General features: G+C 41.3%; 1 protein-coding gene across 2 annotated transcripts in view; it reads left to right on the top strand.

Moving 5' to 3' along the window:
* Positions 1-14,223, top strand: part of KDM4A (lysine demethylase 4A) — a 33,268-nt gene extending 19,045 nt beyond the window's left edge. For both annotated transcript variants that reach the window (XM_077334068.1, XM_077334067.1), the window contains exons 15-22: positions 484-560; positions 2,132-2,187; positions 2,597-2,705; positions 6,768-6,956; positions 8,092-8,262; positions 9,526-9,645; positions 10,218-10,310; positions 11,074-14,223. In XM_077334068.1, the coding sequence (XP_077190183.1) occupies positions 484-560; positions 2,132-2,187; positions 2,597-2,705; positions 6,768-6,956; positions 8,092-8,262; positions 9,526-9,645; positions 10,218-10,310; positions 11,074-11,214 (956 nt within the window). In that variant the 3' untranslated portion in view covers positions 11,215-14,223. The remainder of the gene's footprint in view (positions 1-483; positions 561-2,131; positions 2,188-2,596; positions 2,706-6,767; positions 6,957-8,091; positions 8,263-9,525; positions 9,646-10,217; positions 10,311-11,073) is intronic.
* The last annotated feature ends 348 nt before the right edge of the window (positions 14,224-14,571 follow it).

The raw sequence follows: 14,571 nt of genomic DNA, 5'->3' as shown, positions 1-14,571 counted from the left end.
ACTTCGGTCAGCGTGAGTCATCTGAAGTTACTCAGGGTTTTCTCCAAAGACGGCTGAGGGGCCTCTAGTTCACTTTCTGTATCTAAGGTTGGAGGGAGGTCATGGCGGAGTGTCGAGATTTTATCTGCAAAGTGACTCACAAATGTTCTGGATGCTTTAAGTAAATTACATAATTAATAGCACAAATTCACTCTGTTAAAATTTAATTTTATTCTGTTCAGTAATTTAATACCCTTTTAATCTGTTAATGATCTGGTCATGTTTGTTTGCATGAACTTATATTTCATTTTGAAAGGGAGAGGGAAGAGATCATTGATGCTGCTGTTGCACATGATGAGTAATAGTATGATTCGAATGGGGGAATGGAGTGTTAAGTGTAGGTTCTCTCTCTCAATAACAGGGTGTTGAGAGGAGCAGAGTCTTAAAGACCTGACTAGATCTAAAAATGATTGCTTAGCCTACTGAAGTTATGTTCATTTTTAGGTTGTTATGGAGTCGCACCTGAGAAGGCATCCGAGGACTGGAAGTGCTCTCGATGCAAAGCTAATGCTTTAGAGGAGGTAAGGATGTATTGCAAGCCATAACACTTGCTGAACCTCATTTGTGCCATTGCACGATCCGTGTTGTGGTGTTCTTTCCTAGTTTAGGCAGGCTTTCTACTACCGCTGGGCCCTTGCACCTGCCCTTGCTTTCTGGCTAGTGGAAGAAATGGGAGGTACATGATGTGGCATGATGTATTGATGTTACATCTGGGTGAAAACATTTCCATGCCTCAAACCCCTATCACCCATAGAGCTAGAGCTGCTTGGTTGTATTGTTCAGATCCATGAGATGATTTTGGAAAAGTTAAGTTGATGTTTGCATGTGTATGGAAGAATTTATGTTTATGATACCTAAATATTAAGGATTATTTAAATTATATATTTTCCTTGTTGTAATCTACCCTGAGCCCCTGGGGAAGGGTGGGGTAAAAATCCGAAAATAAATAGAAGTTCAAAGCCTCTATCAAGAAATTGGTGCCTGGAGTAGTAGTCAAGGAAACGAGACAGTTGAGTCATTTTTGTATATGAAATGTTTTTGTAGGTCCATTCTGAAAACTGAATGTAGAATATCTGAAATGAATGCAGAATATCACATAGGAACTGACTCACCAATACCTTTCTCAATCTCCTCTCCTCCCGGCTGCAGTGGACAGCAGCACAAAATGGTTACCAAATGGAGCTAACTCTCCCCTACATAAATAAATAAAATTTAAATTCACTGAAACATGGGGAGTTGGTGGCAGGCTTCAATTTTTCAAGTTAACAGTCCAATTGATTAAACTTAGTAATATCTTCCGTCTTACAAATAAATTGGGGTGGGTGGCCTTTGTTACTATCCTCACATTCTTTCAGGGTCATGGATTCTGATGGGAGAATCCAGATGACTGTGAATGGGGCAATGGATGATAAGGAAATAGGTCACCGAGTGGGCTACTGGAAGCACGTTGGTGGGTACTGATCTGGGATGACTGTTCTAGGTTTCCTTGTTCAAATGGTTGGGCATGGCTCTCATTCACTGCTAGTGTCTGTCAAGCAGGCTTGTGTCTTCTGATTTAGAGAATAATGTTATGGGTAGTATTCTGTTAAAGAAACATGGTTTTTCTGGCCTGCTGCTAGATTGTATCAAGTTTATATCAGAAATTGGTCTACAAAAGGAACTCCTTTGTGGTTTTGCTGAATTAGCAACTGATTGATTAGGATGCTGTATTATTATCCACTTCAAAAAACAGAAATCCTGCATCTCTATTTCTAGTTTGTTGTAGGGGAAGATTTCTTTAGCTTTTCTATAGTTAGGGCTCTTTTAAATATGTCTGACTCAGCACGTACAAGTCATTAGGTCCTCTATCCCTGCAGGTTGCCTGGAAGAGTGGCTTGACTTCTCTTCCATAGCCTGTTAAATTTGAAATCTTTTCAGCACATACAAAAGCAGCTTAACTCACTAGGAGGTGATTAGCTTTTAACATTCTGCAGCATAGAACTCGTGCCTGTTCAGGGAATAGAGAAAGGTGATATCACAAATGGGAAGGTGGGATTCTGAGAGAAGTGTGTTAAATGTGACTCTAATAACAGGGTTTTTCTTTCCTTGGCAGGATTGCTGTCTGTGCTCACTTCGAGGAGGGGCACTTCAAAAAGCCAATGATAACAAGTGAGTCTCCAGGGATAGCCCAGTGTAGAAGATGTCTACCCCCCCCCACAGCTTGCTATTTAAACTGGCACTTTATGGTGGGATAGTGCTTTATATCAAGGCCAGCAAGTTCATTTTGAATGCAAGTATGGCATATAACAGAAGTAAACCTTAGAGCCTATCCAGAGGCCAGAGTTTCAATAGCTCCTCTCTGCTTGAAGTCAAATGAAATGAGCTGCTTGATCTGTGTAGACACCTTTCTAGTGCTGGTCTGCTTGGAAGGAAGCTGATACAGCCACATGGTTCTTTGTGTTTCATACTGGCAGCGTCTGCTGGCTCAGATGGTTCAACAGTACCAGATTTGCTTTATTTCTCTGAACTCCATCTTTCATAAGTGAGTGCTGACATCTTGTTTTCTAATTTTTATCAGATGGGTCCATGTTATGTGTGCCGTGGCAGTTCTGGAGGCCAAGTTTGTGAGCATTGCAGATCGTAGCCCAGTTGATGTCAGCAAGATACCTCTGCAGCGCTTTCGGCTGGTAAGGAAATAACTGTTCTGGCTGTCTAACTTGTAGCCATTCTTCTAACATCTGCTTTTATTAAATTCTTGCATCTGTTACTTTGCCAGAACAATTAGAGCTAAGCTGAACAGATCAGGTGACATGTGCTAGGAGAACAGAATTGAACTGTAATACTTAGTGTTTATATTGTTTTTATTTATTATTTAAGAGTTAAATTTATATGCCACCACTCCTGGCTAGCCGACTCATGGCAGCTTACAACAACAGTTCAAAACAATAAAACACAATGATAATAAACAATAACATTAAAAACAATTTCCATTCCCTTCCCAGCCCATGCTATGCCCACCTCCTTCTGCCATGCATCCAGGGAAGATGTCCCATAGCCCCATTGGAGGAGGGGCTATAGATCTTTCTCAGCCTGGCCTCAACCAAATGGCTGGTGCAAGAGCTCTGTCTTGCAGGCCCTACAGAACTAAGTCAGTTCTGTCAGGCCCTCAGCTCTTCTGAGAGCTCATTCCACCAGGTTGGGGCCAGGCGAGCTTCAAGTGGGACAGGGATCTCCATCCTATTTGAACTCGTAGAGCATAATGCTGTGCATGTGGCACGGTGAGTTAGACAGACCCCCAATACATTGGGCCCAAACTATGATTGAACTTGAAAGTCAACACCAATGTTTGAAGCCCTTCTGATTTGTAATAATCCTTAAAATAGCCTGACAAGCTAGACCAATACTGTCCCCCTACATTGCAGATACTAGGTTAAAGTTGAGGAGTGGGGGCTAACTACACAGAGGCAGACCCTCATCATCACCGGGTTTTCTGTACAGAGCTTATTCCATCAGAAAATATCCAGTTCCAAATCTCATGTCTCAAGTTCTAGCCATCAGTATTCATTTTCCTCCCAAGAAGGATACATCCAGCTCAAATAGGTAATTGTTAACAGATTTGGAAGGGAAGGAGAGGCAAAAGCAGAAAGCCTTCCTGTCAAGGGTCCTCAGAAATGCCAAAATCAAATTCTTGAATTTACCAGATTAGAAATATTTCATTGTATTGTATTGACAAGACGAACTGTAGTGTGATGATTCAAAGAAAGATGTGAAAGTAAAATATCGAATAGAACTGAACATTTATACTGCCTGACCTTATGTGTGGTATGAAACTCTATAGGCAAATATATGTAGATATATGGAAGCACAGAGCAACATTGTAAGCTACTCTGAGTATTTGGAGAGGTAGGAGATTAATGTTCTAAATACTTTGAAATATTTGATCTATGAAAAGCATGACTGAGCTTAAATGGCTATACCATCTTATTAATAGTTCAGAACTATTTTCCTGCTGCCTTGTTGCTATTAGGAAAGGGGAGAGCTACTGGACAAAAAAAAAATGGTGCTGTGTTACATATATCCTGGAATGGAAGACCACTCAGGGATGACTAACAATAATGAATGCAAATGAGGTGTGCACAATGCAGCTCTCTCATTTCTTTTGTGGATACAAATATGCAAAGGATTTTAAAAACAGGTTTGGTAAAAGAGTTCATAGACTAAAGAAACACTTGGAGCATGGTAAAAATGCTCTTTTCCTTAAGGATTCATTTCTGTGAAAAGTAGCAAATAACGATACAAAGTGTGGAAAATGGGGATGTTCTTCATTTGACAATGAAGATGGACAAATCAATTACGTATTTATTGTGTTTGTGTTAACAACATATCTAATTAATTCAAAAATTGATTGTAGATGCTGTCATTAGAATAATGAGCAATAAGGAAAAGGGTTTTGGAACCCTCTTCCAGTAGCTCAGCCAAACTGTGGGCTGGATACAGAGATGTGCATTCAGGTATGACTGAGCCGAAAATATATGCAAAAATACCTTATTAAGATATCTTTGGCTCTCTCAAATATATCTGGGATTTGGAGGGAATTGAAAAAAAATCTGTCCTGAAAAATCCTGGAAATATTTGTGATTAACTGAATTTCAGGAGATAGCATTTGCAGATGCCCAGGACTACCCACATCCCTGGTGTTTTTGTGTTTCCCAGAATTTGGTACTGGCTTGCCAGGCTGCTTTGGTAGGATTCTGTCATTTTCAAAAGTTCTTTGCTGGAGTTCGTTTGTGTCACAATTGGAGGGGGGTCATGTGTGGATTCTTGTATGGTACATTGATATGCTTGCACTGTACTATAGTTCAGATTCTTGGATTTTACATTGAATGAACTTAGTGTTCTCGAGAGGATTTAGGGTTTACATTTTTCATGGGGTTTTTTCTTCCAGAGGAAATAGAGGATATCTGGGGGCATCTTAAGCCATGACACGTAGAATTCGACCCCTTGGTCTAATTCACTTGCAATTAGAGGACAGGCAACCAACAGCTCCCCTGCAGTGCTACCCCTCCTCCGCAGAAACATTCTTCATAAGGAATAATGGAGCCAAAAAATATCAGAAGCCTCAAAAAATCAGGATCCAAATACCATACCATTATTTGGAAACTGGAAATACTAATATTTTTGGCTCTAATATATCCAGAGCTCCAAAATACTGGGCTTTTTTCCTGCTGCACACCCCTAGTTGAATTTTGTTGTTGTTTTCTGATGTGAGGGCAAAGAAAAACCCCTTTTTACTTTAGAAGAAAAAGAGTTGGTTCTTATATGCTGCTATTCTCTACCTGAAGGAGTCTCAAAGCAGCTTACAGTCACTTTCCCTTTCCTCTCCCCACAACAGACACCCTGTGAGGTGGGTGAGGCTGAGAGAGCTCTGATATTACTGCTCAGTCAGAACAGTTTTATCAGTGTTGTGGCGAGCCTAGGGTCACCCAGCTGGCATGTGGGGGAGCAGGGAATTAAACCCGGCTCGCCAGATGAGAAGTCCACACTCCTAACCACTATACCAAGCTAAGCGTGATCATGGAATTACATTAGGAAAAGGCATGATAAACGGGCTGCAGCAAGGAGGGGAACAGGGTTCCTTCTCCATCTTGAATAATTGGAAATGCTCAAAGGATCTAAGCCCTTATTGGTATGGAGGATTTAAGTTTTTTTTCTTTGCCTAGTTAAAGAACTGATTTTTGGCTTTAAAGGCGTTGTGTGAATTCACAGCTCTTTGGTTTTGGTGTTATGTGTTCATGAATTGAATTGTTTGTATATTATTTTAAATGATGTTTTAATGTTGAAATGTTTGAATGCTTTGATGTTCATCACCTTGGGGACCCAATTTAGGTGGAAGGTAGTATGGAAATGTTTTAAAGAAATAGAATAGTATTGGGTTAGGACTGCAGCTCTTCTGCATTTGAGCCCTTGACTTTTCCCACTGTTTGAGCTGGGAAAGGGGATGCATGATGAATCAACTTTGGTAATTTTCATTGCAGCTTGTTTGAGATCTTTTTCTTTGGCTGCCTTTATATAACTTTAAGATATAATTGTTTAAGAGAGTAAAAGATCTGTCACACATTCCAGTCAGCTTCACTCAGGCTTGTATGGTAACCCTTTTATACAGAAGTTTGAAAAGCTGGTGTGAATCAAGAGCAGTTATTGCAACAGTCTTTCTACAAAAGGAAATGCTTAATTTAAGTTACAGCTGATACTACACAAACATATTAGTGTTTTTTCTTTTTGGATGCTACTTCAGAGAATCCTGCCCTACCCAAATAGGGACCTATTGAGAAGTTATGTTCTAGAGACAAAAGAGACTCCTCAGTTGGAGAAGGATAGATGATATATATGCCAGTAAAACATGATTTGTGAAGATTAGTATGATATATTACCTTGGTAGACTTCTTAGCAAGAGTTGATGCATCACAATGCTTACGAACGCTGGGAGGTGCAACATGCAGATGGTAGCATGCAAATGGAATTTGCACAGATACATAGCAGTTGGAAACCTGAAAGAAGCCTGTGCTTGGACTTGTGACTTTGTCATGTGCCCAAAAAATTAAAAGTTTGCAAACAAGTTCTGTCCTTGATATACCTCAGTATATCCTTTCAGATTGGAAGACATTGGTACCTTCTTATTTGAACTCTCTGGTATACATTGATCTGAAACTGTCGTGAAAGACTACAGTGTTGAATTTGTCTGTTTGCAGAAATGTGTCTTCTGTAAAAAACGGCGGAAGAGAATTGCTGGTTGCTGTGTACAGTGCTCTCATGGCCGATGCCCTACATCCTTCCATGTCAGCTGCGCTCAAGCAGCTGGGGTTATGATGCAGCCAGATGACTGGCCTTTCGTGGTCTTCATCACCTGTTTCAGGCATAAAATCCCATCCCAGGCAGAGGTGAGTATAATGAAGAACTGTGGATTTCATTTTACATTCTTCTAGGTCTTTTTGCAGGCATATAGATGTCATAGCACTTAATCAGCTCATTTGCACCTTAGACAGTATTGAAAGAAGGCAGAATTTGAAATGCATTTTATGGATACCTGCAAGACATTATGGGATGTTAAAAACACATTGCTAATATTAGATTGAGAATATTCACTTTGTTAATTAGGCTCTAGGGAGGAAATAAATTCTGCTTTAGTCAGGTTTTTCCAGTATCTGTAAAATACATCATAGATTTGGAAGGGGCCATACAGGCCATCTAGTCCAATCCCCTGCTCAATACAGGATCAGCCTAAACCATCCAGGATAAGTATCTGTCCATCTGCTGCTTAAAGACTGTAGTGAGAAGGAGCTCACTACCTCCTTAGAACCACTGCTGAAATGACTGTGAATGTTTTTCCCCCCTTAAATCTATCTGATACTGTTCTACACGTAGTTTAAAACTGTTACAAAGGGTCCTGTCCTCTGTTTCAGCATGAACTGCTCCCTACCCTCCTCCAAGTGACAATCTTTCAAATACTTAGCAGTCATGTTCTCTCTCAACCTCCTCTTCTCTAGGCTGAACATCCCAAGTCCCTCAGCCTTTCCTCATAGGGTTTGGTCCCCAGGCCCCAGATCATTGTCATTGCTCTCCTCTATACCCTCTCAGTGTTGTCCACACCCTTTTTTGAAGTGATGCCTCCCGCACACAGTATTCCAGATGTGGTCTGATCAATGTGATATACAGCAGGACTATGACATCTTGCAATTTTTATGTCATGCCTCTGTTGATTCAGCCTAAAACTGCATTGGTCTTTATCGCAGCATTACACTTTCTGTTCATATTTAGCTTCCAATCCACAAGTACCCCAAGATCTCAATCACACACACTGCAACCCAGACATGTATCTTCCTTCCAGTATGTAGGTTTCTCTTTTTTGTGACCCAGATGTAGAACTCTGCACTTCTCCGTATTGAATTGTATTTTGTTCTCATTTGCCCGCTTTGCTCACCATCAGCCTTTCACAAGTTCAGGGACATTCTGGGAACCTAAATTTTCCAGGTTGATTTTAATGTAGGTCTCCACTGTTTTTCTCTGACTCTCCAGCGAGCCAAGGCTGCTCTGCAGGATCTGGCTGTGGGGCAGGCAGTGATCAGCAAGCACAAGAATGGGCGTTTCTACCAATGTGAGGTGGTGAATCTGACCAAGGAAACTTTTTATGAGGTCAACTTTGATGATGGTTCCTTCAGTGATAACCTGTACCCAGAAGACATTGTGGTATGATATGTAATAAAAGATCTGCTCTGCTAAGAGGGTGTATAGTTCAGAGGAACACTTTCCTATGTGTTTCTGTTAAGTGTCACTGAAATGGGGCAAATCTCTAAAACTGAACCCATGGAAAGAAGCCTCCCCACCAGCCAGCTTCGGACTCCCTCATGGGGAAGCTGACTGGTTGGGAAACTTCCTGCTAGTGTAGCTGTATTGGGCTCCCTTGTGCGCAGCCCTTTTAAAGTGCCTGTCTAAAGGAACTGCACAAGAGAGCCTGAAACAGCTGACCAGTGGGGATACTTGATCCCCTCTGGCTTAGCTGTTTTAATATACCACACAAAACGGCTGAATGGTGGCAAGCAAGCTGTTTTTTGGACTTTCCGCAAACCCTTTCAGCAGGGTTTGTGGGGCACACCCTGGTTTGGTTTGTGGTTTGGCTACAAACCAAATTGCATTTTCTCAGTACCCATCCCTTGTAGAGACTGTGAGCACCTCTCTTTAGAGGAGGCCAATTAACACCCATTTGAAAGGGCTGTGGTAGCAACACAGATCTTATTGGGAGTTCAGGATTATTTTGTACATGATCACTTGTAAATTTAAAATTTATAGATACTGTGATGAACTGGTCAGAGTTGGCTCTATTCCTAAAATCAATCATGAGTTTTATCCTTTTCAGGTTTTCAGAGGACGCAAAGCAACGTAGTGTGAATTCAGATTAATTGCTTCTGCTAGTTTAGGGGAGATCAGGAGCTATCCTCATCTAAGGCAGCGGTCCGCAACCTTTTTTATGTTGTGGCCTGCTGCGAAGAAGTGGGGGGAAGGGTGACCCGGGGCCCGCACATGCGGTGGGGACGCAAATGCACACACGCAGCAGTTTCACACATGTGCGGGGCTGCCACGCATGCGTGTTTGCGCTCCTGGCAGGGCGAAACTGCCGAGCGTACACGTTTGTGCCCCTGCCGGGAGCGCAAATGCGCATGCGCCGGCAGCGTTCCCCTCTCCCCCCCCCCCTCCCGCAGCAAGAAGCTTGCCAGGCCACAAGCTAATTGCCCGCTTTGGCGGCTGATTTGCTCGCGGCCTGGAGAGCTTCTCGCTGTGGAGGGGGGAGCTGCGGCCCGCTGCCAGGGGTTGGGGATCACTGATCTAAGAGATTAACATTTGCCTTTTCCCATGCATTCCAGCAGAACTGGGATGGGTTGGGTTACTTTAGGGAAATTGTTTCTTCTGCTCATGTGTCAAAAGATAATGCTTAGCTTGTTTCCATGTGGATAGAGTCAAGATTGTCTCCAGCTGGGTCCTCCATCTGAAGGGGATGTTGTTCAAGTGAGATGGACAGATGGTCAGGTCTATGGAGCCACATTTGTGGCCTCACATGTCATCCAGATGTACCAGGTAAGGGGGAATGAAGTGGAATTCTATCTCATCTCTTACTACCTTTTTACTAGTTATTTATAACCTTGTAAACAACACAGACATTGTAAAATTGCTAGATGAAGTATTTGCAGTGACTAGTACTGATTATAAATCTGGAATTCCTGTAAAAATGTATGGATTGAGTTGAACGTCTCAAGCTTGTCGAGCTTCTCAGTCTTACACAATCTGATCAACAAAAATGTGTTGGTCTTAGAGATGCTATTGGACTCAGATTTTGTTGTGCCACTTCAGACCAACATGGCTACCCACTTGAAACAGTCTGATTAGCTACTCAGTGATTCTGATCACATGCATAAATGGCTTACAGCAGCAGGAGAAATCCCCTACCACCACCCTGATTGCTGCAGAGTGTTTGAAAAGTCTACACTTAGCTTGTAGTCAGATTAGGGGAAAGTATCCTGTGATGGTGCCATAAGGGGATTTGTGGGGTAGAAGATGAGACCAAACATTTTTTTGATTTCTGGGAAGCATGGGACGTATAATCGCTGACTGTGCTCACTTGAATGCTGCCCTGATTTCTTTGGGTCTAGGTGGAGTTTGAAGATGGATCCCAACTGATGGCAAAGAGGGATGATGTGTACACACTTGATGAAGAACTTCCCAAGAGGGTCAAATCAAGGCTGGTAAGTCAAAAGAAGCTAGAAAGATGTAGTCCTCCTCACAGAGAAGCAAAATATGATCACTAGTTATTGACTGTGCCCTTCCATGCCTTGGTTTCCTTTCAAAATGGCCCAAGTGCAGGTAGTCTTACTCTTCAAATATGTTACTAATACTGAACTTCACATGTGGCCAACTGCATGACTGAGGTTCTTTTCTTTTTTGGGGCCAGTGCTATCATAGTCTTTCCAAATGGATAATTGATGCCCTGAGCTGAGAATTTTAAAGCATCTTTGAACTTCTCCAGCAGAACATTTCACCTGTAAGCCACAGGATGCTTTTTAGAGCATTTTTTAAAGATTAAAGAATAATACCATGCACAGTAATTAAGATGTAAATGTATACCACAGTTTTATGGGTTTTTAATGGTATTAGGGGATTTGTGATTGATTTTATGGGGATTTTAACCTGTTGTGTAACCTGCCGCAAATCCATGAAGCATGGCAAGATATAAATCAAAATAATAAATGAATGAACAAACCAATACCATGAGAGGAACCTGGGCAGTCGTCGTTTTTTTGTTTCAAACTCCTAACATGAATGACTAGGCAAACTGAGTTGATTTCAGTAGTTCTCCTTGGAAAATAATTGAAATGCTATGTGGTTATGCCTCCCTGAGAACCTAGTCTACCTTTCAGAAGGAGAAAGTGAGACTAATTGAATCATCTCCGAATAGTATGTGTAGATGCCACTCCCTGTTATTAACTCTCATCTCAATCTTTGTTTCAGTCTGTTGCCTCTGACATGCGTTTTACAGAGATCTTCACAGAGAAGGAGGTCAAACAAGAGAGAAAAAGACAGAGGGTGATCAACTCACGCTACCGCGAGGATTACATTGAGCCTGCACTATACCGGGCCATTATGGAGTAACAGCTGGCAATAGGGTTGGCAGTGCCCACTTTCTAGGTGGACCCTAGCACTCCAGGACAGCAGAGGCCATACAGACTGACTTCACATCCAGTTTTTTAAAAAATGAAACAAATTTATTCTGCAGCACCTGGAAGATGGTTGTTGAATCATGAATCACTCTGCTTTGCTGCTCTAAAAGTGGCAGATATCAAGCCTGGAGTTGGGGAATGCATCTCTGACTTTCTGAACCAGTTGGCCTGTATCAGCCTGAAGGATCTATCTTTGACAGCAAGTTTCTTCATATAGTGTGAACTGCCAGAGGCTAATCTTCTCTATGCCATCCCAAGAAGCAGCCCAGACAGCTGCAGTGCTTTGAATCTCCCACTTTTCTCTTGGATAAAATGTCTGGCCTGGGAGCATTTCCCAGCTCACCATGCCTGCACAAAGCTGGCAATGTTACTGGTGCTTGACAGTGAATTCCCTTTTTATATTTATAACCCTGTTTTTGTCACAAGCAGTTTCAGATATGTGTTTTTTCAACACTTCTCTGAGGCAGAGCCAAGTGGGCTGAAGAGGGGAGAATGAAGCTGAGCCTCCTTTTGTCCCAACTTCTTGAACCTTTGATTAAGTTTTTGTCCCTATTTTATATTCAGAGACTTATTTACTCATGCGTTTAATTGTAATAGTATGTGCCTATGTAATAGGAAACTATTTGGAGCCATTTAGCACCATGCATTCCTCAGGCAAGAAAATCCTAGGAAGTACCCTCATTAAGGCAATAAGGACTGCAAGGATTCCAGGGCTCCATTCTGCCTGGGTGGGCAAGCAGTCAGACGCAAAAATGTAGAAAGGATGCTTTGGAAAATGGTCACCGTTTTATATCACTGAAAGTGGCTCTGGTTTGTGCGGTGTCTTGAGTACAACTAGAGTATTCATAAAATCACCTGTCAATGGTCAGTGTTACTGGTATTCCCATTGTGAGTATTGTGCTGCCTTTGCCACAACACAGGTGCAAATAGCATCAGGGCATCTGCATACTTAGCTCTGAGCTTTTGGGGAAAATGTAAGAGAAGATTTAAAACATGGTTTTGATGGGACAGCCTTCCTGCTGTAAGCCATGGAGGCAACTTCCATTCAGATGTATTAAAAATGCGTAAAATGTGTCTAGTTATGAGTGTACCCTTGTAGGTGACAGCTACAGCTATATCACCCTGAATGCACCCATTCACCCATATCACCTTGAATGCATCCATTACATCTGATCTTGGAAGAAAATGTGCCCTTGTGATCACTGGTGGTTCTAGCAAAGTGTGTCATGTCCTTGCCCTCTGTTCAGCTTTTTCTGTTGCTGCACAAATATGCTGTATAGGAGATTTTTTGTCTCACAGTAGACCAAACTTTGTATAGAATAGGTTTACTGCTTCTAGACCTGCCATACAGCATACATTGCAAGTATTTTATAATGTAGTTAATCCAAATTTTGACCAAATTGCTTTAATCAAGAGACATTAAGGCATTTTTCTGGCTCTCCTCTTTCTTTCTATTAGCTGGAATCTTGGGCACATCATAAGACAACCCAGAAAAGGAGAGATGCAGAACTTTATAACCAGTGTTAGAGTGTTCTGCGTGCAAATGTAGAGTTAAAATTGATCAACATCTGTAGGAGTGAGATGGTGTCTTCAGCAACTCAATGTATTTAGGAACTCTTTTATAACAGTGTCTGTAAATGAACACAAACCTGAAAGGCAGAATGGTAGTTGCAAGTGAGGCTGGGAGAGTTTAACTGTTTTGCTTTTCCTTCTATAAAGGCAATGCCTCCCTAAATATGGGAATCTGCCTCTGGAAGGACACTTTAGAATTCCTTGGATGTCCACATATGCCATTCTTCTGTATCCTTGTCAAGTAACTAGTGCCATGTGACAAGGAAGGTATATATATTTGGAGCTTTGGTGTTAGGCAAAAGCTACTGTGGATAAAATTAATTTGTCAGTATTCCTTGATTCCCTCAGGTATGATCCCCCCTTTCCCCTGTAGCTATCACAGGTAGTATTTCTTGTATTAGGAAGGGTTCCTTGTTTGAACTCCTTACTGGGCAATATTCATCTGTGCAACCTAATGTGTATTTGAGCCCTTATGTTGGTTTGATTTGACTGTGGGTTGCTAACATGTACACCTCAGCATCAGGTATCAATCTTAAGACCATGAAAACCAAATCACCAGACATGGAGGGCACCCCCCACCTCATGTTTTTATTCTAAAATGTATTCTGAAAATTAAATCTAAAAAGCATATGTCACAAGATAAAAATGTTTTTAACTGTAAATGGCAATTCAGAGTCTCTCTGAAGTGTTTTGTATGAATCATGGTGGGTTGAGCATATCAGTGTTGCTCTGAAAATGGCTCTTCCCATTCCAGACTGTGGGAAAAGGTGGCATTATAATATTAGCAAGATGAATTTAAACCTAAATACTTAATATATTAACAATATGCAATGGCTTATGCATAGTGTCTCAATCGGCACATTTTATGAGGATTTACATTTATTCTGAACAGTGTCCAGAATTTATCCAAAGCATTCTTTCCTCCTTTTTTCTCATTTGTATATATATGGCTTTAGTTAGTGTCAGTGAACTGCATTTTATCTTGATTTACGCTGGGAAATGTCAAATGGCAAAGCAAGTGTCTTGCCCCTTGAAATGCTCACTTCATTATTTTGTATCTGTTGATGCAATAATTGGGGAAACCCTCATCCTCCCAATTGATATTTTAATAGGCTTCTGAGGAGTTAAACTCCACTTCCTTACCTTCTCCCCCCACTTCAAATACAGATCTCTGTATTAAGAGCAGACTGGACTATATCTGCTTGTTACTCCAGTATCTGACCTATCTGCAGTTGTACTGATTTTTGGAATGCCAATGTGGGATGGATACAAATAGGCAGCTTTATGTATTGTTTTCAACCTGATCTAGTAATATCATTTTGAACTAGACTCAACTGATTAAATCTGAAATGCTTTAACTTTGAAAGTCTTCTGTCTTCAGTTATGCTTGTTTGTTCTGAGTGTTCTTCCTCTTAAGTCAGTTTGCTTGTTACATGAGGTATTGGTTCCTAGTTCTGTGGACTGATGTTGTCTTTCCCAAGCCTGGGAACCATTCAATGTTGTCTTGCCAAATAAATGGACAACCGTTGTAGACAATCTTTCATATATTTAAGATAAAGGAAGTTCTTCAGTAGCCGAGGCAGTAATACTTTCCCACCTAAACTGTTCTTATAGCCTCCTCTTCCCTGCAATTTTTCTGAAATCACAGACTGCAAATGGGTTCTATTTACAAGCTCCAACACAGAGAATGTAGCTCTGTGCAGTATGAGCCCTTTCC

Source organism: Paroedura picta, chromosome 4, assembly GCF_049243985.1.
Source record: "Paroedura picta isolate Pp20150507F chromosome 4, Ppicta_v3.0, whole genome shotgun sequence".
Lineage (NCBI taxonomy): Eukaryota > Metazoa > Chordata > Lepidosauria > Squamata > Gekkonidae > Paroedura > Paroedura picta.
Note: the sequence above shows the minus strand (reverse complement) of the source record. Positions and strands in the feature narration are given on the sequence as shown.